Source organism: Ceratotherium simum, chromosome 37, assembly GCF_057802395.1.
Source record: "Ceratotherium simum simum isolate JZ-2026a chromosome 37, ASM5780239v1, whole genome shotgun sequence".
Classification (NCBI taxonomy): Eukaryota; Metazoa; Chordata; class Mammalia; order Perissodactyla; family Rhinocerotidae; genus Ceratotherium; species Ceratotherium simum.
The window spans coordinates 4,081,517-4,106,212 of NC_141936.1; the positions used below are offsets into that span (position 1 = coordinate 4,081,517).

Sequence of the window (24,696 nt, forward strand, 5' to 3'; positions counted from 1 at the left end):
ACTTAATGCCACTCCACTGTACATTTAAAATAGTTAAAATGATAAATTTTATGTTATATATTATATATATTTACTAATTACATGTTATGTATATTTTTACCACAATTTAAAAAATTTAAAAAACCCCACATGTACATAGTTAAATATCTAAATTAAGTAAAAAGTCATATTTAGAAATGCCATTCTTTCATCTCTGTTCCTTTCACCCTTATTTCCTGATTCCAGTGTTGCTTCTTACAAAAATCAGCAAATCGTGTATGCTTATTTTCCCTACTTTCTTACAGTTGAGGTAGTTACTGTAGGCAGCAATGTGTCACATTACCTCACTTCTCATCTGAGAAGTTTTATTTTTATTTTGCAAGGAAGGCCACTGAACAGATGAGGGAAGGTTGTACATGCAGCATTGGTTTTTTTTTTAATTGAGATCATAATGGTTTATAACATTGTGAAATTTCAGGTGTACATTATTTTTTTTTTTTTTTTTTTTTAAAGATTTTATTTATTCAGTTCTTCCCCCCAAAGCCCCAGTAGATAGTTGTACGTCATAGGTTCACATCCTTCTAGTTGCTGTACGTGGGACTCAGCCTCGCGTTGGACGGAGAAGTGGTGCCTCGGGGCGCTCCCGGGATCCGAACCCGGGCCGCCAGCATCAGAGCGCACGCACTTAACCGCTAAGCCACGGGGCCGGCCCTCAGGTGTACATTATTATTTATCAGCTTCTGTATAGACTGCATTGTGCTCACCACCAATAGTCTAATTTTTATCTGTCACCATACATATGTGCCCCTTTACACCTTTCACTCTCCCCCTCAACCTCCTTCCCCTCTGGTAACCACTAATCTCTTCACTTTGTCCATGTATTTCTTTATCTTCCACATATGAGTGAAATCATACAGTGTTTGTCTTTCTCTGTCTGGCTTATTTCACTTAACATAATACCCTTAAGGTCCATCCACGTTGTTGCAAATGGATGATTTTGTCTTTTTTATGGCTGAGCAGTATTCCATTGTATATATATATATGTATATATATACCACATCTTCTTTATCCATTCATCCATTGATGGAAGCACTTGCGTTGCTTCCATGTCTTGGCTATTGTGAATAATGCGGCAGTGAACATAAGGGTGCGTGAGTCTCTTTGAATTGTTGATTTCATGTTCTTTGGATAAATACCCAGTAGTGGGATAGCTGGGTCGTATGGTATTTCCATTTTTAATTTTTTGAGAAGTCTTGATACTGTTTTCCATAGTGGCTTTGCATTCCCACCAGCAGTGTATGAGGGTTCCCTTTTCTCCACGTTCTCTCCAACGTTTGTTATTTTTTGCTTGTTAATTAATAGTCATTGTGACAGGTGTAAGGTGATATCTCATTGTAGTTTTGATTTGCCTTTCCCCAGAGATTAGTGTTGTCGAACAGATTTTCGTGGGCCTGTTGGCCATCTGTATATCTTTGGAAAGATGTCTGTTCATATTCTCTGTCTATTTTTTGATTGGGTTGTTTGTTTTTTTGTTTTTGAGTTGTATGAGTTCTTTATATATTTTGGAGATTAACCCCTTGCTGGATATATGATTTGCAAATATTTTCTCCCATTTGGTGGGTTGTCTTTTCATTTTGTTCCTGGTTTCCTTTGCCTTGCAGAAGCTCTTTAGTCTGATGTAGTCCCATTTGTTTATTTTTCCTTTTGTTTCCCATGCCTGAGTAGACATGGTGTTCAGAAAGATGCTACTAAGACCAATGTCAAAGGATGTACTGCCTATATTTTCTTCTGGGAGTTTTATCATTTCAGTACCTTCAAGTCTTTAATCCATTTCGAGTTAATTTTTGTGTATGGTGTAAGATAATGGTCTACTTTCATTCTTTTGCATGTGGCTGTCCAGTTTTTCCAGCACCATTTATTGAACAGACTTTCTTTCTCCATTGTATGTTCTTGGCTCCTTTGTCCAAGATTAGCTCTCCATAGATGTGTGGGTTTATTTCTGGGCTTTAATTCTGTTCCATTGATCTGTGTGTGTTTTTGTACCAGTACCATGTACCATGCTGTTTTGATTACTGTAGCTTTGTATGATATTTTGAAGTCAGAGATTGTGATGCCTCCAGCTTTGTTCTTTTTTTCTCAGGATTCCTTTTGCTATTCAGGGTCTTTTGTTTTTCCATATGAATTTTTGGATTCTTTGTTCTATTTCCATGAAGAATGTCATTGGGATTCTCATTGGGATTGTATTGAATCTGTAGATTGCTTTAGGTAATATGGACGTTTTAACTATGTTTATTCTTACAATCCATGTGCATGGAATATCTTTCCATTTCTTTATGTCCTCTTCGATTTCTCTCCATAATGTCTTATAGTTTTCACTGTATAGGTCTTTCATCTCCTTGGTTAAGTTTATTCCTTGATATTTTATTCTTTTTGTTGTGATTGTAAATGGGATTGTATTCTTGAGTTCTCTTTCTGTTATTTCGTTATTAGAGTATAGAAATGCAACTTATCTGTTTTTTGTTTTTTGTTTTTGTGCTGAGGACGATTAGCCCTGAGCTAACATCTGTGCCAGTCTTCCTCTACTTTATGTTTGGGTTGCCACTACAGTGTGGCTGATGAGTGGTGTGTGTCTGTGTCTGGGATCCTAATCCACAAACCCGGGCTGCCGAAGCAGAATGTGCCAAACTTAACCACTACACCACAGGGCCGGCCCCAAAATACAACTGATTTTTGTAAGTTGATTTTGTACCCTGCAGCTTTGCTGTAGTTGTTGATTATTTCTCATAGTTTTCTGATGGATTCTTTGGGATTTTCTATATATAGGATCATGTCATCAACAAACAGAGTCTCATTTCTTCCTTACTAATTTGGATACCTTTTATTTCTTTTTCTTGCGTAATTGCTCTGGCCCAAACCTCCAGTCCTATTGTTGAGAATGGGCACCTTTGTCTTGTTCCTGTTCTCAGAGGGATGGCTTTCACTTTCACCATTGAGTGTAATGGTGGCTGTGGGTTTGTTATATATGGCCTTTATTATGTTGAGGTACTTTCCTTCTATACCCATTTTATTGAGAGCTTTTTTCATAAATGGATGTTGGATCTTGTCAAATGCTTTCTCTGCATCTATTGAGATGATCATCTGATTTTTATTCCTCATTTTGTTAATGTGGTGTATCACATTGATTGATTTGCAGATGGTTAAACCATCCCTGTGTCCCTGGTATAAATCCCACTTGATCATGGTGTATGATCCTTTTAATGTATTATTGTATTCAGTTTGTCAATATTTTGTTGAGGGTTTTTGCATCTGTGTTTGTCAGCGATATTGTCCTGTTATTTTCCTTCTTTGTGTTGTCCTTGTTTGGCTTTGTGATCAGGGTAATGTTGGCCTCATAGAATGAGTTAGGAAGTATCCCATGCTCTTCAATTTTTTGGAATAGTTTGAGAAGGATAGGTATTAAATCTTTGAATGTTTTGTAGAATTCTCCAGAGAACCCATCTGGTCCTGGACTTTTACTTTCTGGGAGGTTTTTGATTGCTGTTTCAATCTCTTTATTTGTGATTGGTCTGTTCAGATTCTCTATTTCTTCTTGATTCAGTTTTGGGAGGTTGTATGAGTCTAAGAAGTTATCCATTTCTTCTGGGTTGTCCAATTTGTTGGCATATAGTTTTTCATAGTATTTTCTTATAATCCTTTGTATTTCTGTGGTATCCATTGTATTTTTTCCTCTTTCATTTCTAATTTTATTTATTTGAGCCTTCTCTTTTTTTCTTGGTGAGTCTGGCTAAGGGTTTCTCGATTTTATCTTCTCCAAGAACCAGCTCTTAGTTTCATTGATCCTTTCTATTGTTATTTTGGTTTCTGTTTCATTTATTTCTGCTCTAATTTTTGTTATTTCCCTCCTTTTGCTGACTCTGGGCTTTGTTTGTTCTTCTTTTTCTGGTTCTGTTAGGTGTAGTTTAAGATTACTTCTTTGAGATTTTGCTTGTTTGTTGAGGTGGGCCTGTATTGCTGTGAATTTCCCTCTTAGAACTGCTTTTGCTGCATTCCATAAGAGTAGGTATGATGTCTTTTCATTTGTCTCCAGATATTTTTTGATTTCTCCATTGATCCATTGATTGTTCAGTAGCATGTTGTTTAGTCTCCACATACCTGTGACTTTTCCAGCTTTTTTATTGTAGTTGATATCTACTTTCATAGCATTATGTTTGGAAAAGATGCTTGATATGATTTCAATCTTCTTAAATTTGTTGAGGCTTGCCTTGTTTCCCAACATGTGGTCTGTCTTTGAGAATGTTCCATGTGCACTTGAGAAGAATGTGTATTCTGCTGTTTTTGGATGGAGTGTTCTATATCTCTCTATTAAGTCCATCTGGTCTAGTTTTTCGTTTGATTCCACTATTTCCTTGTTGATTTTCTGTATGGATGATCTATCCATTGCTGTAAGTGAGGTGTTGAGGTCCCTTGCTATTATTGTGTTGCTGCTAATTTCTCCCTTTACGTCTGTTAATAGTTGCTTTGTGTACTTTGGTGCTGCTGTGTTAGGTGCATATATATTCGTAAATGTTATGTCGTCTTGGTGGAGTGTCCCTTTTATCATTATATACTGCCCCTCTTGGTGTCTCATTGCCCTTTTTATCTTGACGTCTGCTTTGTCTGATATAAGTATGGCAACACTGGCTTTCTTTTGTTTACCATTTGCTTAGAGTATCATCTTCCATCCCTTTACTCTGAGCCTGTTTGTCTTTAGAGCTGAGATGTGTTTCCTGAAGGCAGCATATCGTTGGGTCTTGTTTTTTAATCCATCCAGCCCCTTTGTGTCTTTTTATTGGAGAATTCAATCCATTTACATTTAGAATCATTATTGATACATGAGGGCTTAATACTGCCATTTTATCTCTTGTTTTCCAGTTGTTCTGTATTTCCCTTATTTTTCATCCTGTGTGTTTCTGACAGCCATTTCAGTTTGGTGATTTTCTATGAAGGTTTTCTCAGTTTCTCTCTATTTATCATTTGTGTCTCTGTTCTGATTTTTTGTTTAGTGGTTACCATGAAGTTTGTATAAAAGATCTCATAGATGAGATAGTCCATTTTCTGATAGCCACTTATCTCCTTAGCCTAAGTAGGTTCCATCCCTTTTCTCTTTCCTGCCTAAGTCTTCTTGTCACAACTTATTCCATTTTGTGTTGTGAGTTTGTGATTAAAATGAAGTGTTTATAGTTATTTTTGATGTTTTCTTTCCCTTTATCTTTAATGTTATAATTGTTTACTAACCTGTTCTGATAGAGAGCTGCAATTTTCTGATTTTGTCTGCCTATTTATCTCCTTGCTCAAGGCTTTGTAAACCTTTTCTTTTTTGTTTCGGGTATGAGGGCTTTTTGATCATTTCTTGTGTCGGGGGGGTCTTGTGGCGATGAATTCCCTCAGCTTTTGTTTATCTGGGAAAGCTTTTATTTCTCCATCATATCTGAAGGATAATATTGCTGGATAGAGTATTCTTGGCTGAAAGTTTTTGTCTTTCAGTATTTTGAATATATCATTCCACTCTTTCCTAGCCTATAAGGTTTCTGCTGAGAAATCTGGTAAAAGCCTGATAGGGGTTCCTTTGTAGGATATTTTCTTCTGCCTTGTTGCCCTTAATATTTTTTCTTTGTCATTGACTTTGCCGGTTTTACTAATATATGCCTTGGAGAAGGTCTTTTTGCATTGATGTGATTAGGAGTTCTATTAGCTTCATTTACTTGTAATTCCACTTCCTTCCCCCGGCTTGGGAAGTTCTCAACTATTATTTCTTTGAACAAGCTCTCTGCTCCTTTCTCCCTCTCGTCTCCCTCTGGAATACCTATGATCTTTATGTTGCATTCCTAATTGAGTCAGATATTTCTCGGAGAATTTCTTAATTTCCTTTTAGTCTTAGTTCTCTCTCCTCCTGCACCTGAAGCATTTCTATATTTCTGTCCTCTAAATTGCTAGTTCTGTCCTCCATAATGTCAGCTCAGTTTTTTAAGGATTCTGGATTGTTTTTTATCTCATTCATTGTGTTCTTCATCTCCAGCATTTCTCTTTTTTTTTTAGAGTTTCAATCTCTTTTGTAAAGAATTCCTTCTGCTCATTAATTTTATTCCTGAGTTTATCGAACTGTCTTCTGAGTTTTCTTGTAACTCGTTGGGTTTCTTTATGATAACTTTCGAAGTCTCTGTCATTTAGATTGTAAATTTCTGTGACTTTAGGATTGGTTTCTTCAGGCTTGTCATTTTTCTCTTGCTGTAGAATGTTAATGTATTTCTTCATTCTGTTTGATGGAGTGGACCTTTGTCAGTGCATAGTTGTAGTATCTGGTCGCAGATTCCACTTGCCACCACTGGCAGGGGCAGGAGCTATGTTTTCTGAACTGGCCACGTCCACTGGAAGTTGTGCCAATAGTGTTCTCTGTGTTTTCCCGCTGGCCACCGCTGCTTCACACACACAGGCGCTCTGGTGCTGATTTGCTGCCCTGGCCGACCGGCTGAGCTGGTGCACCGGGCAGGGGGTGTGCTTTGTTTCACGTGCGTGATCTCACTCGATCCTGCTCTGCACTCACTGGCGGCCTGCCTGTGCTGCTCTGCTTGGTGGGGTTGCCACGCAGTGTCTGAGCCACCTCAGTGTGGGGCGTTGCCACAGGCTGGGAAGCAACTCCAAGAACAAAAGCTTTCCCTCGGAGGGCTGCCTGTTTGTCCATCTCCTCTCAGAGTCACGCACCAGCCTCTGCGTGAGGTCCAGCACTGGCTGCTACTTGAGGTTCCGCACCCTAGATCCCTGCTCTGCTGCTGGGGAGGGGGAGGAGATCTACTTACCTCATTCTGCTGCTTCTCGAGGATCCAGTCCCCCCACCTTCAGATGTATGGTTGCAGGGATCTCACAGATATCCTGTTGTGCTGTGTGGATGTTGTCTGTTGGTTAATGAATGTCCTTTTCGTTGTATCTTATGGAGGAGAGCCTAGGGGAACAACTCCCTCCGCCGTGATGCTGACATCACTCTGCAGCATTTAGTTTTAAATGTGTAGTACTGTGTGCCAGGGACCTGGTCAAGTATAGGTCTCTGATAACGAAAAGAAACAGCTGTGGAATCATACCTTCAGTCATCTCTGTAGCACCCATCAAATTAATACATTGAATTTTGGCCTTTGCCATCTTTGGATGGTCAGAATATAGGGCTTCCACCTCCCAGCCTTAGCTTTGCAAACATATTGGGACCAACTGTGTCCCTGTTTTTGCTCACATGCTAGAGGAGCTGAAGTCAGGGTAGTGACCAGCTCGTCCTAGCAGTCACATTGGCCATCTCAGTGCCTCTCTCTCTGATTGTGAAGGAAGAACTGGAACAGAAAATACCAGCAGAAATAGCTGAGATCAGGAGACTGTCAAATGGCTTTCCCGCAAATAGGAAAACAGTTCTTTGATTGACAGGCAGATGGAAAGGAGATGAGAGAGAAAGCAGCACGGAGCAAAAGGTGCGAGTGCTTAAGGGCAGGAGACCAGTTCTGTCGACAGCTGGTACTGAGCGACGGGCAGGTTGGCTTGGTGTTTGGGACTTGAAAACCCACCCTTGTCAGCATGGTGGTCTTGGGGGAACACTGTGAGGGTAGTGGAAGGAGAATGAATGTTCAGCAGTTTGTTGAGGGAGAGCCTGCTGCAAACACAGAGCTTTGTAGTATGTGTGGAGTAGTGTGGTTTCAGGAAGCTGACCATGTGCAGAGTGTAGGAGAGAGTTCTATTAGAAAGATTAAAGCAGGCGGGGAGGTTAAGGCCTGCGTGTGCCTGTTGTGGCTGATACGTGACCGGCCTAGGCAGTAGTGTCCTGTTTATCTTTTACTGAACATGAAGGGCAAGTGGTGGGGTTTATGCCCCTGAGAGGCACAGTCTCAGAGTTGGTGCTCCGACTTGCCTCTGTCGAGCTGACTGGCCTGTGCACATGCATGTCCTACATAGGCTATTGCACTGGGTGCAGGCCGAATGCCAGCCAGCTTGCCGTGCCATTTTCTGAAATAGAAGTGGCTTTTGTTGGGGCCCGGATTCTGTCCATTGTTGCTTTCTCCTGTCATTCCGGTAGTTGAGGGAGTGCAGGATTTCCACTCAGGAACTTTGAGTGGAACTTTGCTCGGTAAACAGGAATAAGAATGGTGGCTTCTGTGGTGTGCTGCATGTTTTTCTTCATCACACTTAGGAATTGTTCCACGTTTTCTGAGTTGTGCTGCACCAGAAATTGTTACTAGTACCTGGGTCTTCCAGGACCTGCCATGGCAGAGATGGTCAGTGCACTCAATCTCATTGAAACAAGCCAGGTTTATGACTTGGGGCAGGGGCTCCACACCAGGCACCCAGTCACTGGGTCACAGAAGAAGCACTTTGTTGGCTTCTCAGGGTACTTGTGCTTTGAGCTTCTTCCTGAATGGTGCTCTTAAGCCTGAGAGACCCGGTCCCCCATCCCGCCACACTTCGGTCTTCAGCTCTGCTCCTGTGTACTTGAGCCCCTCTTGCTATTTGTTTTAATAGTTGTACTGGAGAAGATTGCCTGGCTTTTCACAGATGCCAGCAGAAGTCTTTGTGGCTGATTACTCAGCTGTGACCACTGGGTTGGTGACTTTGTGGGCACAGTGAAGGGCCAGGGCCAGGCTGAATTCTATCTCCAAGGCAGCGGCCCAGGCCCAGGTGAGGAATTTCCTGCCACGTGCATCCATCTGCACAGCATCTCCAAGCTGCTGCTTCGTCATTGGGGAGCCCCATAGAGATGCGAAACCTCCACGCACAGCTTTGGTGTTTGCAGAGTGCTCTCATGCACCTTGTTGAGTTTGGCTTCTCCTCTGTTTTTACACATGAAGGGCCTGAGAGGTTACAGCTGTCCAAAGTTGCACAGCAAGTAAGCCCACCAGAATGGTTCTTGAGGACATCAAGCTGGGGACTGTTTCCCTTGCTGATAGGACTCTGTCTTACAACACGGAATCCCATTCATAGGTCACCTCCCCATCTCCATATTCCTCACCCAAGAATAGAATGGGTAAAAGTGTAATGCTGTGCAGAATACTACCATTTTTTTAAGTTGAATCATACCCATACCTGGCATAAAGAAAACGTGCTTCAGAATCTGGAAATAGTCACTTTCAGATATTTTCCAAATCTAATTAGATTGAAATGCAAAACATCCCTCTGTTCCACCTATTCTTAACCCTGGCTGCATGCCTGAATCATCCGAGGAGTTTTAAGATAAAAGGAAACAACAGAGCCGGGCCCCGTCCCAGTCCAGTCAAGTCTGACTCTGGGATGTGGGCACGTTGGTGGGTTAGGCCAGGCACTGCCACATGCCAGCTAGAGGGGGCGCTGATCCCATTAGTGTGCAGCTGGGCTGAGGCGCCAAGGGCAGCAGGGATGTTAATGACCTAGAGCAATGAAGATTCAGCACAAACATACTTACGTATCTCTGTATTATTTGAGGCTAAGAGATGTCAGTGCTGGTTACATTTTTCACTCTATCCCATTTTTCTGTTTTTAAGGTCAGATCCTAAGTCCTGTGGAGCCATGATCTGTTAGATGGAGTCTGAGTTTTTTTCCTTTCATTTTAGAGATGGGCGTGTCTTGGGCGTGCTGGAGGTGTCCCGCTCCATCGGGGATGGGCAGTACAAGCGATGTGGGGTCACTTCTGTGCCAGATATCAGACGCTGCCAGCTGACCCCCAATGACAGGTAATATTACCCTACCACAGGCACAGGTGTGCACACACATGGTCTTGTTTCTCTTCCTGATTTCTTCCAATTTGTATAACACACCTGGGTTCGGAGTGGTCAGCCATGTCTTAGGCACAGTGCTGGGCCCTGGAGGCTGCAAAGAGAAATAAATACAGCCTCTGCTCTGGTGGGGTCCACGGTCTGGTAGGGGAGCACACGTGAATGGGTGATTCTGGTCCAGGGTGTCTTGGGAGTGGGGTTCTCTGGGAGACTGTGGCAGGGGGGAGGGGAGGTCTCCCTGTTGGCGATAGGAGAAGGGCTTTCTAGCAGAGGGGACACACACAACAAAGGCATTCAAGTAGGACAGTGTGAAAACATGGCCAGGCAGGTGCCAGTAATGGGGAGTGATGGAAGAATGACGGCAGGCTCCTCTGGGGACAGGTTGTGAAGGGCCCTGCATTCCATGCTGAGGGGTTTGAGTTTAGCCTGTAATTGGTGGAGACTCATGGGAGGTTTTTAAGCAGGGCTAAGCTAGGTTGGGAAGGAGACTGCCCATTTAGTTGTCCATCTCCCATTCTAAGTGGCCTGAACAGATTGGGCACCATGCCTGGCGATGGGAAGCCCTCAGCAGGGAGTTGTGGAACATTGGAGTAGGATGGAGTGGGGAGACCCTTTAGGAACTGCTGCAGTGGCTCTGGCTTGAGGAGGAGGGCTGAACTTAGGCAGCAGTGGGAAGGAGAATGGAGAAGAGCTCAGAACAATGGGATTCACAAGACTGAACTGACAAGGCAGGTGAGAGAGGTTCACTGCTGCACTGCAGCAGGGAATGCTCTTCTGAGCCGTGCTCCCAGCGCTGCCGACGAGGAGCCTTACTATGGCCCTGCTTGCTCAGCCTCTCCCCATTCTCCATGCCTGCCTTCAGTGTGCCATGTTCTTGCCGACCTTAGGGTTGTGGGACGTTTCCATCAGCCCTTCCTCTAGTTTTCTAAATGCAGCCTCAGGAAAGTCTCTTCTGCCCCAACACTAATTTTTTAAATTTTATTTATTTATTTTTTCCCCCAAAGCCCCAGTAGATAGTTGTATGTCATAGTTGCACATCCTTCTAGTTGCTGTATGTGGGACGTGGCCTCAGCATGGCCGGAGAGGCGGTGCGTCGGCGCGCGCCCAGGATCCGAACCTGGGCCACCAGCAGCGGAGCGTGCACACCTAACCGCTAAGCCACGGGGCTGGCCCCATTCTGCCCCAACACTAGACCGAGTCCCTGTCGTATGTGCTGTGCTAGCTCCCTGTGCTCTGGGTGGTGGGTTTGCGTGATCAGTTATGCAGGGTCTGTTACCTCACTGGAAGGGCAGGAGCCTGCTTGGACTTGTGCCTTGCTGGGTCCCAAGCACAGACATGTGCCCAGTAAATACTTGTTGAATGAATGCCCAGTCAGAAGAGGAGAACCAAGACCTGAGTATTACACTGAGAAAAGAAAGGTGGTTCCACCTTCAACCTGTGGGGAACCTTCCTCCTGGCTAGGAGAACCAAAACTGTCACATCAAATCCATCAATGTTCAGAAAGACTTTCCTTGGGCAGTCGGAAGGAGGGGGATTTTGGAAGGGAGATAATCTCGTTCTCAGACAGTGAGAGTGGACTGTAGTCCTCCCTGGGGTCTTGGACTCACACATCTTCACGTGGGTAGAGTGTGCTCAAGGACATTCCATCGAAGTGTTGGCTGTCAGCTCTATGTCCTTGGGAAATGGCTCAAGGCAGGTGGTGATAGAACTTGGGTGTATAGTGACCGTAACAACTGATGTTTTTATTCGGTGATTTTCCTCATGTTTGTCTAAGAAAGTGCAGCACCCGGTGTTTGGGTTAATCCATGATTGTTGGTGAACAGAAGGGTAGTCCCAATCTTGATGTGTACCATCCCACCTACAAATATTTCTAAGTACTTTTAACCTTTATCTTTTTTTTTTTTTTTGGGCAAAGATGAAGAGGATCAGAGGTGTTTTTTTTTTTTTTTAGGAAGATTGGCCCTCAGCTAACATTTGTTGCCCATCTTCCCTTTTTTTTTTTCCTTTTTTCTCCCCAAATCCCCAGTAGACAGTTGTACGTCATGATTGTACATCCTTCTAGTTGCTCTTTGTGGGACGCCGCCTCAGCATGGCTTGATGAGCAGTGCGTAGGTCCACATCCAGGATCTGAACCGGCGAACCCCAGGCTGCCGAAGCGGAACATGTCAACTTAACCGCTCTGCCACTAGGCCAGCCCCTAATGTTTATCTTATAGGAGTTAAATTGGTTTTAAAAAGTTCTTAGCCTTTAAGCAGTTGGGCAAGTATTTATTTTACCTCCATTGCCAGGTGATTTTATAAAATTTCCCGCTAAAACTCGTTTATATTTCTTCCTCTTGTTGTAGGTTCATTTTGCTGGCCTGTGACGGCCTCTTCAAGGTCTTTACCCCAGAGGAAGCTGTGAACTTCATCCTGTCCTGCCTTGAGGTAAGGAACCTCACAAGGAGCGCCAGTAGGTTTTAGAGAAGTAGAGTCCTGAGACCCCGCGCCTGCTCCATGTTGCCCGTTGTTGGGGGGCAGCTGTGCACTTTCTCAGCATGAACTCTGCCCAGGGGACTCACCGCTCACTTTATCCTGCCTGCCCTGATGGACACTGGGGAGCAGTCCTTCCTCGAGGTGGTGGTGTTTCAGAAGAGTGACAGGGTGCAGGGTCCCCCTGTTCACCAGTCCCCCTTTCCTGTCCAATAGGATGAGAAGATCCAGAGCCGGGAAGGGAAGCCCACTGTCGACACCCGCTATGAAGCAGCCTGCAACAGGCTGGCCAACAAGGCAGTGCAGCGGGGCTCAGCGGACAACGTCACCGTGATGGTGGTGCGGATAGGGCACTGAGGGCACCACGAGACCAGGAGCACGGCATGGTAGTGACTTCAGAGGTTCATTGTGTGTGTGCACATTATGTGTGTTTCGTGTACTCCTTTGGGACTCCCATGGTTGTAAATAAAGGTTTCTTTGTTTTTTCTAGTCCTTTGAGTTATCTTATTACATTTTGAGCAGCTCTTGACCCTTAAGAGGTTAATTGTGTTTACTTTTGAATATGCTCTCGGTCTTTCCTTGTTAAAACCATTATAGGCATCTTGGATTGTCTCGTAATAATGACCCACCCCTCAAGTCGCTCCTTGGGCAGTGCTGTGTAGTTTACGGGCACCTTAGCTATGCTGTTTCACTCACAGTCACCCTGGTGGGGGAAGTGGCGAGCTCGAGGTGATGACAGGCTAGGACTGGGACCCGGGCTGTTGGAGCGCTCTGGCTTCTTTCAGTTTTCCATATGAAAATAAGTTTACAAAACGTTACATAGTACGATCCCAGGTTGAGCCAGGAGAATAGTGTGTCCCTGAGAGGCCCTCCGAAAACAACACGGAATTCAGCTTATCTCTGATTCCACTGATAATACATGCAGTCTGGCTGGAGGACTATGGAGTGCTGGGTGTACTGGGTCTCAAATCTGGATCCCCTGGGTGTAAAATGTGCACTTCCCGGTTTGAGCAGGCAAGCTCACTGGAATCAGAGATAAGCAGTTCAGGACGGCCTCTGAAATCCAGCTCCCCATTTTGGGCATGTGCGTTCAGTTGGCTCTGTGTTGGGCTGAGGTTGGTCTTCACAGTAGCACTTCAAAGTGGGACCCTTCTGTTAAAGATGTCAAAAAATGCATGATCAGCCTACTCAGAAGAACAAATTTTAAAATACTTTCCAAGCCCTTTATATTAAAACAGGTCATCAGTATTGCTGTAACTGCTTTTTAGTAAAGCAGCTCTTAGGTCTTTTTGTGTCACTGCTAGCCTCAGGATGATGTAAGATTCTAAAAATTTGCCTTTGACGAAGCTGTTTTGTAATGTTTACTGGCCCCCGCCCAGCACATGGTCTTATCACTCGTCAGCTCAGTTAGTGGAACCGGTGTCCCTGCTACAAGTACCTCGGGATGTTCAGAGTACACCCTTCCCCAGACTGTTAAGAGCCAGGTTCCATTTCTGCTGAGGACTGTGACATCAGACAGTGTGGCATCACTGAAGAAAAGACCCTTAGCATCTCAGAATTGGGAAACAGAACAATTTATTCAATAAACCTCTTCCTATAGCAAACCAGGTGTCAGCCTGTGACTCATGTGTCCCTAATTCTCAGAGTGCCACTGTCCCAGAGCTGGAGAGGCTTGGCACCGCGGCTTCCCTGGCAGGGCCCTCTCCTGCCTCCTTCATGGGGTCCGAGGGCCCCCACAGGCTAGAGGCCATCCCTCCACCTCACTCTGAGTTCACTGCTCGCCATCCTAGTGAGCCTGGCCTAAATGATAGAGATGCTATAGTTTAAGGTATGCCCTTTGTTTTTATTACAACTTTGTATAATCATGTAACACAATTCTTAAGTACTTGAATCACCTCATAAAGTCAGTTACATATATAAATATATTCCACCTGGCAATATCATACAATAAATACTTCAATAAATTGCTGTATGACACACTTGAGAAAATGAAAGAGATCTGTGGCTTTTTCAAGGTTAAAAGAGAACTTCTCTAAAATATCTGTGCCCACTGCGTACAAAGTGAAATCCAGAAAAGGGTGTGGCTGTGTCACCCCTTATCAAAGAGCGAGGGGAGACAGGACACAGGCCGGCCAGCGCTTCCTGGTAGGGCGGGTGCACATCCTACTGAGAACCGTGCCAGGCCTGCCAGAGGGCACGAAGTGGCCAGCTTACGTGCACTGCGCTTGGGGAGGGAGATGTTTTGACTCGAGTGTGGGGATGGAAGCTTTGGGCTCCTGGGTATCAGTCAGGCCTGGCCACAGTCACCTGCTCATCCTGAGGCCAGCTAGGTTAAGGTCACTGGCCATTGTCCCCTTCTCTCCCAAGCCTGAACACACCCTTGCTAGAGCAGTTTGGCCCCCCAGGACAACCTGTGGTACCAGGTCCCTGTAGCCCCTTGTGTGTAGGGACGGGGGTTGTGGTAACTTCCTCAGCAGGCAGTGGGGACCTTGGAAGACACCTTGGAAGACACGTGCTGCAGGCCGACACCCGTGTCTCCTCACAGGAACACCCCCCACCCCCACCCCAGTCCCATCACTGCTATGGCAGCACAGCAGACTTGGGACCTAGCCTTCCCAAGACCAGCGCTTTCTTGGCACCATGTCCTTCTCCACCTGTCTGAGCTTGGGGACCACACTTCCACCCAACTGGGGAAGAACCTCGGAGCTGGCAGGACCCAGTGAGGCCCTAGGTGGGCAGTGGGCTCTGTCAGCTCCCGGGACGCCTCTGCTTTATCTGTTCAGATGGGTAGGCAGGGCCTGGCCGCCTCTCATCTGTAAAGATGTTCTAGATCTTCCATCTGGTGGGTGGACCCTAGCAGTGCCTCAGACCTCAAAGGGGATAGGAAAAGGGACCTTGTCTATGACGGATTTGCAGAGGAGGCAAAGAGTGCAGCTCCTATTTGGAAAAGCCATTTGCAAAGTGAACTTGCAGGTTAACGTGCACACATTAGAAGTGAAGACAGCTCCTGGAAGCTGGGCCCAGATTCTCACTGTCCCCCCATAAGCCCCTTTCCAGCATCCCTCTGGTTTCCAAGGCTGCTTTGCCAAGGAGCCACAGCGAGAGCCTTGGGTCCTGTGGACACTGCAGGCCAAGCAGCGCCCTGAGGTCCACGGGCAGGCCACGGGCACGGCTGGGGGAGGGGCAGGCGTGGACCAGGGGGCCCAGGTGGACACGGGGAGCTGTGGGAAGGCTCTGGCTCAAGCCAGCCTGGCCACACAGCTTGCTTTCCTGGGAAGCCCCGCAGCCTGCACAGGCTGCCCCTCCACACAGGGCACCCGGGCAGGCTGACCGGCCTTTCCCCTCTGTGCTAGTGTTCCTGGCAGCCCACGAGAATGCTAAGAAAGTTGGAAAAGGCGGGGATCGGCCATAGCAAAGCAGCTGAGGCTGTCTGGGCAAGCTGCCCAACCGGCCAGCAGGGGGGCCTGGTCTGCAGTCAGGGATGAAGCAAGTGCTCCTGGGTGCACCAAACCCAACTAGAAACATTTCCAGAGTAACAGCCCAAGAGGGCTTTTCCCCTTTTAAAAGGTGGCATCCTGGAATCATCTGGGTTTTGGGACTGCTGGTTTGCATGTCACCTTCTGGGGCTGCCTGTTGTGGCCGTCTTTGGGCTGAACTGCGGTGGCTAGTGTGGGCATTTCCAGCGGACTTCCTCCTGTGTGTGGCCTTTGCCACTCCGACACTGCCCAGAGATCCTTCGGACCCCAGCTCCGTTTGCCCGGCAAGAGGAAGGGCCTGGGGTGGCCGCTCACACACCAAGGAGGACAGCGCTGAAGTGGGAGCCGCTGCGCACGGTGAGGGAGGAGCCACTGGCGTTGTCCAGGAAGACGGAGGTGTACTGCCCCATCTGCAGGGAGCGGCGCCCGGCAGGAGTCAGCCTGGGTACCGCCAGCCTGCAGGGTCGCCCCCATTTGGCCCGCCCAAGGACGTGGAGCGAGGGTTTGGCACGCCTTGCCCTCAAACCCAGCGCCTCTGACCCCTATTCTAGTGCTTTCTCTCCAGCTCCATGGGCCCCCCCTGCGCCCATGGGCTCCTACAGTTCACGTGCGTGGGAGCGAGCCTACGCTCAGGGCCAGAGGGGTTCAAGAGTCAAACAGGCTCCTCTGCTGCAAGCGGAGCCTGTAAGGGCTCTAAAGTGGGGTGTGAGGGTGGCCCTGCCCCCACAGGCCTGGCCACCAACCCATTTAGCAGAGCCGTCGTGGGACAAGTACTCTGGCCTGGCTGCTCCGAATGTGGTCCATGCACCAGCAGGGTCCCATCCTCTGGGAACTCCCAGAAATGAAGAATCTAGGGACCCACACAACCTTCTGCATCTTTGGGGGAAGGTGACCTGGACAGGGCCTGGCTCTGCATGGACTAGCACAAGCGCTCTAGTGACCCTGAACCTATCTCAGGCCTGGAGCCTGAGGGCGCTGCTCCCAGAGCTCCTGAGCACTCACCAGCACCCCTCCCTGCCCAGTCACCCCATGGCCACGCCCAGGTGGTGCCCCCACGCCTGAGCCTGCCCCACGCACCTGCAGATACAGCACGCCATTTACCGAGACGGTGAAGAGCTCGCTGCTGCTCTCCAGGCCCACCACAGCCTCCAGGGAGCTGTCACCAGAACAGAAAGAGGTCAGCCCGAGCCCGGCCCCAGACCCCACCAACTTTACCCACCAGCACCCCAGCACCCGACACGGGGCCCAGCAAAGTGCGGGGGACAGCAGTCCGGGCTGGGTCTTCTGGTGGAGGTGGTATCTGAAGTGGGTGTCCAAGAGGAGTAAGGGCAGTCTCCACAGGGCCAAAGCTGTGCTGCGAGGCCGGGCGAGGCAAGCTGGCACGGCCAGGGGCAGCAGGTCCTGCCTCTGCTGGAAACAGGACACTGATGGTGCAGCAGGGGCAGGGGGTGGCAGAGGTGGGGGGGGGCAGGCTGGACGTGGTCGGCAGCTGTGACGATAAAAAGCGGGTTCTGGCCAAAAGTGGAGGGTTTTCAAACCAGAATGAGAAGTTTTGAACTTCACTCGTTCCTGCCTTCTGGGACTATTGGGGAGCACCTGCTCTGTGCCTGGGCTCTGTTCTGGGTGCTGGGGCTCCCGAGGAAGCCGCCTCTGCCATCGAGGGGGAAAGGGGAAGATCGCTAGGGTCATGTGCATGAAGCAAGTTCACAGGGAGGAGCCTCGCACAGAGTGATCAGGAAAGGCCTCTCTCAGGAGGTGACGCGCGATGGGAGTCAGTGCCCTGCGGGGATGGGAAAGGGGTAGGCTGGGGAGGGCCCGGCTCCTAGGTCCTGGGAAGGGGGTGGGGGAGTGTGCACAGGGGGGCGCGGCGAGGCCCCGTGGGGGAAGCCGGAGGGAGGAGGCGGGTCTGGTGCCAGTTTAGTGAGCGCCCCGAGCTGCCTGCCCCCGCGGTGGAGGAGGGCTCGGGCGGAGTCCCCTCTATGCCCCCCCGCCCCCCTCTCCCCCTGGTGCACTCACGCGTTGCGCTGGCACCGGGACTGGATGCAGATGAGCAGGCGCAGGCGGTCCCGGGGGCGCAGCGGCCCCCGTCTCGGCTGTTCCCCGAGCGCTGCGGGGATGGGGGGTGGTCACGGGGCGGTGAGGGCAGCGCGGGCGGTACCCGCCTCCCCTCCTGGGCGCCGGGCCTCACCCACGTGCAGCGTGGCGGCGAGCGCGTAGAAGCCGGCGACGGGCGCCGTGTACTGGCCGCTGGTCAGGTTCAGGCCCGGGCCGCGGCGGAAGGCACCCTCGGCGTCGGGCTACGGGGCGCACGCACGGTCACTGGGGCCCGGCCACGATCCCCCTCCGCCCCGCCCCGGCCGGCCCGGGCCTCACCAGGTAGTAGACGCCGAGCTCGTGCAGCGCGCGCCGCTCCACCGACGCGTCCCGGCGCAGGCGGCAGTGGAAGGCGGCCTCGACGCGCGGAGCCCGCGGGCCCGGGGCCAGGGGCGCGGCCAGCAGCGCCAGCACGCCCGCGCCCCCCGCCGCCTCCTGCTCCTCCTCGTCCCCCCGGGTGGCGGCCGGGACCGTGGCGGGGCCGCGCGTGCAGGGCTCGGGCTCCGCACGCTCGCGCTGCCGCACCGCGCCTGGTACAGAGCCAGTGGTAGCCGCACGCCGGGACCACTCCACCCGCGCTTCCGTGTCCCAGACCCATTCCCCACTTCCAGAACGTGTGAGACCATTACCAACGGCACCCGAACAACGCGCCAGGCGCACGCACTCCGGAATCCACGGGAGACCCCATATCGGCCTGCGGGGCCTGCAGAAACTTTGCTTCCCCATCCTGAGGCCGCTCCTGTTTCCCTTCACGCTTTAGCTACCGGGAAGCTCGGGGCAGACTCACACCCAGTGCTCCCTATCCTACGCACACTTCTGCCTTCGCGCTGCGGAAGGGTTTTCTCTGTTTACATTTTTTATTGTATCAGTGAATGCAATGTATAAGCCAGCCCTGATCATTTTTGGAAGGAAGCTGGGTGTAAATAAATTATTGCAGCTATACTGGAAATAATACGGAGGTTCTTCAGCAACTGAAGCTGGTATATTTCAGTGAACACTACGTTGTATGGAAGGGGGAAAGGCTCTCTCAATAGCTCTTCATAATAGAATTAACTCTAATAAACAATGTGAGCCACCCATCAGCAGCTGGCCACAGCGCAGGGCTGTCCCCCTGGGCACAACAGCTCAGCTCAGCTCGGCTGTCTCCCTGTGTGGCTTCCAGTTCAGCTGCCCCAGCCAGGGCCGGGCGGTGACCTGTGGGTGCCAGGCTGGGCTCCACTCTGTGCTGCCCCACTGGGGAAGGGTGCCCTCTCAAGGGGCCCTGTGGCCTTCCCCTGAGATCTGTCAGGGGAAGAGGCGGGGGCAAGGGTAATGGAGGGGAAGAAGTGGGCGTCGGCGGTCTGGGGGCCTGTGTTACCCGGGGTTAGCCTCAAATCTCCCATGTTACTGTGGGGATCAGAGGAGCACTTTGCAAGCGTAAGGAGCCCTGACCTCTCCCTGACAGTCCCCACTTTTGGGGGAGGGGTTCAGGTCTCCTGCCTTCGCTGGGGTCACCTGACTTCCAGGTAGGGCATGGGTGCTGGTCCCCGACCACCTACCAAACACGGAGTGCCCAGGCCCACTTCCTCTGCGGAGCCTCCTCCTTCCCACACTCCCACCCCCAGCCCCTGACCCTTGGCCGAGCCAGGCCAGGTGGCGGCCCTTGAGCCTGGCACAGAGCAGGGGCCTCCCCAGTTGCTGGCCCAGGTGCTGAGGTCCAGCCTATCTCGCTCCTCCAGGATACCCTCCCCCGGCCCCACTCACACCGGGGGTGGGGGGTGAGCCCCCATGGCTGCGCACCCCTACCTTTCAGCAGCAGCTGGAACTCCTTCAGCAGTACCTCTGGTGGGATGATAGGGCCTGGGGGGCCCTGGGGGCCGGGGGGCCCCGGGGGCCCTGGCAGGCCAAGCTGAAAGTGAACCTCAGCAGTGAGGACATCTGAACAGGCAGGCTGGCACCTGTGGGCACCCCCCATGCCAGCTCTGGCCACTAAGAGGCAGGCAGGAGGGGCCTCGCTTTGACCTCCAAGGTGGAGGTGAGCCTCAGGGCCTCAGACTCTCCGAGAAGGCAGGGTCCGCGCTTTGACAGCTGCTGGGCCATGAGTGTGAGGACTGGATTGGCTGGGGGAGTGGGGGCCCTGGGGGCGGGGCTTGGGGAGGCAGAGGGGGTCTCCTGGAGGGAGGGAAAGAAGGAGGGAAGGACACTCCAGGCTGCTTTCTCATCTCAGGGTCTGTTACTGCACCAGTCGGCCAGGGTCAGCAAGGCCCCACTGGGCCTGGCCCAGCAGCGGGACCTGGGACTTCAAGGAGCCCACACTGGGCAGGGCTGGGACCCAACACGGGAACAAGGAAATCCCCTGCAGAGAGGAGCACGGGGGACCCCCCAGTTCAGTTTGGGGCAGGGCCAGGTGGTGCAGAGGGGCAAGGGTGATAGGTCAGGTCATGGTGACAGCCCAGGCGCCCCCCTGCCTCAGACTCAGAGCCCTGCTCTCCATTGTTGGGTCAGATCCAGGGCAGGGTGAGGCCGGCCCTCTGGGCGGACAGAGAAGCCCAAATCCAGTGTGGGCAGCACAGCCCTGACCCAGAGCTGCCCTCCCCAGGGGACATGGCCCTCTTTGGGGCTCAAGGTAAGAGTCAGGCATCAGAACCAGGCACCAGGCCCAAGGCTGAAGGAGAGTGGGAACCAGCAGCTGCCAGGGCCCCTGTGCTCCCACCCACTGGGAACCAGACTGTGTGTCACTCCAGCCCCCCTGCAGGCCCCTCCAGGGTGGTCCCTGACCGCCTTCCCAGGCCAGCCCAGGCCTCCCTCACCAGGGTGCAGAGGGAAGAGAAAGGGAGTAGCCAGTGGAGCTGCCTGGCATTCTAGGGGTACAGGGTAAATGGCTGGATCAGGCTCCAAACTCAGGGTGACCTGGGCCCCGCCTTGGCACTTTCTGTGCTCTATGACCCCAGACCAAGGGTGAGGGTCTGTGCCTGTTGGAAATGCCCAGGGTGTGCAGTGGGAGGTGGTGAGGGGTACGGGGGTGATGGCGGTGGGCTGGGGGTTCAGGGAAGACCCGCTCCTCCCTCTCACACCCCCTGCCCCGGGACGCGCGCGCACACACACACACACTCTGGCGGGGCTCTCCTGCTCACCTTCAGCTTCTTGGCCTTGCCTCTGCTCCCCCTCTTGCTGTTGACGCCCTTGTCACCCTGCCTGACGAAGAGCATCCAGGCGTCATGAGGGTCGATGCCGTGTGCTCGCTCGGTGCTGGGCTCCTGGAACACAGATGGCCGTCAGGTGAGTGTGCCCCCCCAGCAGGCACCCGCCACACACACAGGATGTGACCGTGCAGGACAGGCCTTCTGCACCCTCCAGCCCCCTCCTTGTCAACAGTGGTGCCCCCAAAGACAGCACAGCCCCCGGCCCCTGACCCCCTCCTCTTGGCACACGGAGGATGACCACTGGGGAACAGGCCACACCACAGCCTGGACTTTGTGGGAGAAGAGGACCCTGGATGTGGGTGGAGGAAGTCGGGGTGCAGAGCTCTGTAGGGGTGGGAATCCTGGCACTGCTGGCCACCAGGCCTCTTCCAGCCTCCTCCATAGGAGCCGCAGTGAACACAGCTTCCTGGGAGAGTCACGGGACGGATGGGACCACCGGCACCCACAGGTGGTCAGGAAGAGGTGACTGTGAATATTGGGACCCCAGCTACCAGCAGACTCCCTTGTCTAACCCCCATGGTCCGAGGTTCCAGGGAGGCCAATTTCAGCCCTCAGGGCTGCCGCGGCTTGTGGTCCAGGGCAGTTAGGGGGACTGGGTGGTCCAGCACTGAGATGTCAAGGCCCCTGCATGGGGCATGAGCCACTCATCTTCCTCAGGACTTCTGAGATGCTTGACCGAAGCAAGGACAGTGACCGTTCCAGAAGTATCCATTCCCCTGCATGCTGCATTCTGACCAGTCCTGACAATGAAGGAAGTTCCAGGAGGTACCTTCCAGGGAGAGGCCTTGGGCCCTTTGGGGAGAGGGCCTCGGGCAGTCTGGGCTCCAGGCAAGGCCGCCAGCTGGGAAGGAAGCTGGCCCAAGAGTGCTTAGCTGAGGTCATGGGCGCCAACTCCAGTGGCTGATGGAAGGACCCCGGGGTTCTGGAACTAGCCAGGCCCTGTCCTCAGAGACACACCCAGTGGTCTCCGGGCCACTCTACGGAGACCTGGGGCCTTCCTTCTGGAGTCAGTGTGCTGTGGTGGGGAGACGGGGGCTTGCGGGTTGGAGGAATCTGAGTTGGACGGAAACAGGCTTCAGAGTGCCCGGGGCTTCCCCATGTCTCACTGGGTGGTGGGCCTTGCGAGGTGCTGCCCTGCTGTGGCTGCTCTCCACAGACACCAGGACCTGTGATCCCACCTCACAACCTCACGCCGCCCTCGGTGGGAACCCATGGCAGGATTCCACACAGGCCGGGTGGGCGTGCCGAGCTGGCCGCCCTCTCAGCTGGACCAGTGGCCTGTGGATGGACTCAGACCCCAGTTTGGTTTGGGAGAGCAGAAACGGGTGGACCAACAGCTCCACGTTGGTCTGGAGCCCGGGGAAACAGGCCTGTGGTGGTGTGGGTGGGTGTCAGGCAGGTGCCCTGGCCCATGAAGGTCTCCAGCCTCAAAGGGCTCTCAGGAAGGAGCTGGGAACCCCTAGTGCCACCTTGGTCCTCCCAAAGAGGGTCCAAGGCCAGAACCCCCACTGGAAGCACCTGGGCTCCCCACTGCTTCCTGGCAACTGCGCCGGACATCAGGCAGCCCCGCCTCCCCCAGGGTGTGGCCTCCTGTCTGGGTGGGGTTTGCCTTCAGTCCATGGGAAGTGGCTGAGGGTGGTGGGGACTGAGGACTTCGGGGAGGCTCCTCCCAGGGAGCCTGCGGGGCTGGCTGCCACCTCCGCCTGTCTTAGTGGGGGCGTCCTTGGCCATCCTGGTTCCAAGTGAGATGGGAAGGAAGGAGCAGGGCAGGGCTAAAGATCCCCCCTCCGCCCTAGAAGTCACAGGGCATTGGGGGCCCCTGCATTCCCCCTTCTTCCCCCAGACCCACAGCGAGGCAGTTTTTGTTTTTCAGAGGAAATTGTCCCAAATAGATTGGTGGGGAGGGGTCAGTAATTTGCTCACACTTTTACAATTACCTTCTTCCCAATTTCATGAGAATCAAGTTATTTACATTTTACGTATTTCCCAACTTCCCTCTGTCCCCAAAGAAAAGGCATTTTCCCCTGGCCTGGTAGAATTTTGCTTCGATGCAGAGAAAACTACCAAAAGCCAAGATCAAGGCCGGCCTTTGCAGCGCCCGGCTGTGCAGAGGGCCGCGTCCAGAACTCCCGGGTCTCACCGGAGCCCCGAGTGCAAAGCGTTTTTAACCCCACTTTAGAAAGGAGGACACCAAGTCAGCCCAGGTCCCTGCCGGCGGCGCCGCGCTTCCCCCGCCCCCGGTGCGCCCTGGACCTCGGGGAGGTGCGGGGTCCGGGTGGGCGCTGAGGCCCAGGGGTCTCCGGGGCGCTGGGGCCGGGGCGCAGGTTAGGCGGTCGCGCGTCGCGGCGTCTTACCGGCGGGCGGCCAGCCGGCCCCACGCGGCTCTTCCCGGGGCCCGCGGGCAGCTCGTTCCCGGGCGGCGGCTCCTCGCGGGCGCGGCTCCCCGCGGGCGCGCCAGGCTCCGTGGAGCCGAGGCCGGCGGCGGTGGCGGCCAGTAGGCCCGCGTAGACGAGCAGCAGGCGGGCTCCGGCGGGGCGGCGGGCGGGGGCCATGCGGGCAGCGCGTCCTTCTGGGCTCCGAGCGCGGCGTCTCGGAACCGCTCTCCGGCTCCGCGCTTATAACGCGCTCGAATCCCCCGCCGCGCCGGGCGCCCCCTCCCGGCTCCGGCGCGCGCTGCAGAGGCGGGGCGGGGGAGGGCAAGGGGCGCTGCAGCAGGGGTGAGTGTGTGCCGCGCAAGGCAGGGGGCGCTGGAGCGGGGGGATGCGGGGCGGGGCGGGGCACAGGGTAGGGAAGGGGGTGCGAGGAGGGGGCTACGGGGGAGGCAGGGGGCTCAGGAAGCACTCGCTCGCGGTGGCAGGAGCGCCCGCTCCTGTTGAGCGCATTTCCGCTCCATCTCCCGGCTCCCGGTCCCTCCCTGAGCACTGTCCAGTGCTTCTGCTTCGCGGGGACCGGGACACCCCTTCTCCCGGGCCCCGGGGCATCCTTTTTCCCCTCTCTGTCCCACGCCTTCTCTGCGGGAACCTTGAGACGCTCCCTTCCCATTCTCCTGGCCACGCCCTGCGGGGCTTAGGCCTCGGCAACATAAGTTGAGCACGTCGGAGCGGGAAGACCCTCAGGGTCCCTCCTCGGCTCCCCCTTCCCAGGCGGGGACGCGTCCCTTCTAGGGCACCCTTCTCCCCATGGCTGGGGCGCTCTGAGCTCAGGGATGCGCCATTCTTCCCCACCTGGGTTCACCTGCAGGGGCGTGGGGCCAGGAGTGTGCACAAGGGAATCTACAACCCAGGGCAGCTGCCCTGCTCTGATGCGGGCGCACGGAGGCGAGGGCTGGGAGGACTGCGCTCCATCTCGGCCTAGCCCACCCGATCAGGGACAAGGCTGCCTGCTGCCCACTGGGGTCAGCTCAGGACACCCCGCTGGGACAGGTGGACCAGACCCTGCAGGCCTGAACTCCAGGCTCCTCCCTGAAAAGAGCCAGCCTCCTCACTCCTTCCCTGGGCTGCTTTATGCTATTACGTGCCCATTGCCTGTCTGTCTCACCCCCTGGAAGGTAACGGCAGGACCACGGCACTCCAGGCTCTCTGTGCCCTGCCCCTGAGGTGCCTGTGCCTGGTGGGGACACAGTGCGTTTTATTCAAGAGTGGGGGAAGGCACCACTGAGGAATGCACCTTCCCAAGGGCCTACACCCACACCAGGGGATGATTTTGACCTCTTCTGAGAAGAGAGGAGGCCTCACCCTGC

The 24,696-nt window shown here is 52.6% G+C and overlaps 2 protein-coding genes across 5 annotated transcripts in view; one reads left to right on the forward strand and one right to left on the reverse strand.

Moving 5' to 3' along the window:
• ILKAP (ILK associated serine/threonine phosphatase) overlaps positions 1-12,694 on the forward strand; it is a 33,490-nt gene extending 20,796 nt beyond the window's left edge. For all 4 annotated transcript variants that reach the window (XM_087424632.1, XM_087424635.1, XM_087424633.1 and 1 more), the window contains 3 exons: positions 9,573-9,692; positions 12,079-12,160; positions 12,422-12,694. In XM_087424632.1, the coding sequence (XP_087280758.1) occupies positions 9,573-9,692; positions 12,079-12,160; positions 12,422-12,562 (343 nt within the window). In that variant the 3' untranslated portion in view covers positions 12,563-12,694. The remainder of the gene's footprint in view (positions 1-9,572; positions 9,693-12,078; positions 12,161-12,421) is intronic.
• Positions 12,695-15,859: 3,165 nt separating this feature from the next.
• ERFE (erythroferrone) lies at positions 15,860-23,509 on the reverse strand. Its single transcript, XM_087424636.1, has 8 exons — positions 23,312-23,509; positions 20,889-21,011; positions 19,561-19,663; positions 18,055-18,305; positions 17,870-17,978; positions 17,698-17,788; positions 16,759-16,837; positions 15,860-16,091 (listed from the first exon to the last, which is right to left on the reverse strand). The coding sequence occupies exons 1-8, from the start codon at positions 23,507-23,509 to the stop codon at positions 15,993-15,995; spliced, it is 1,053 nt and encodes a 350-aa protein (XP_087280762.1). The 3' UTR covers positions 15,860-15,992.
• Between the last annotated feature and the right edge of the window lie 1,187 nt (positions 23,510-24,696).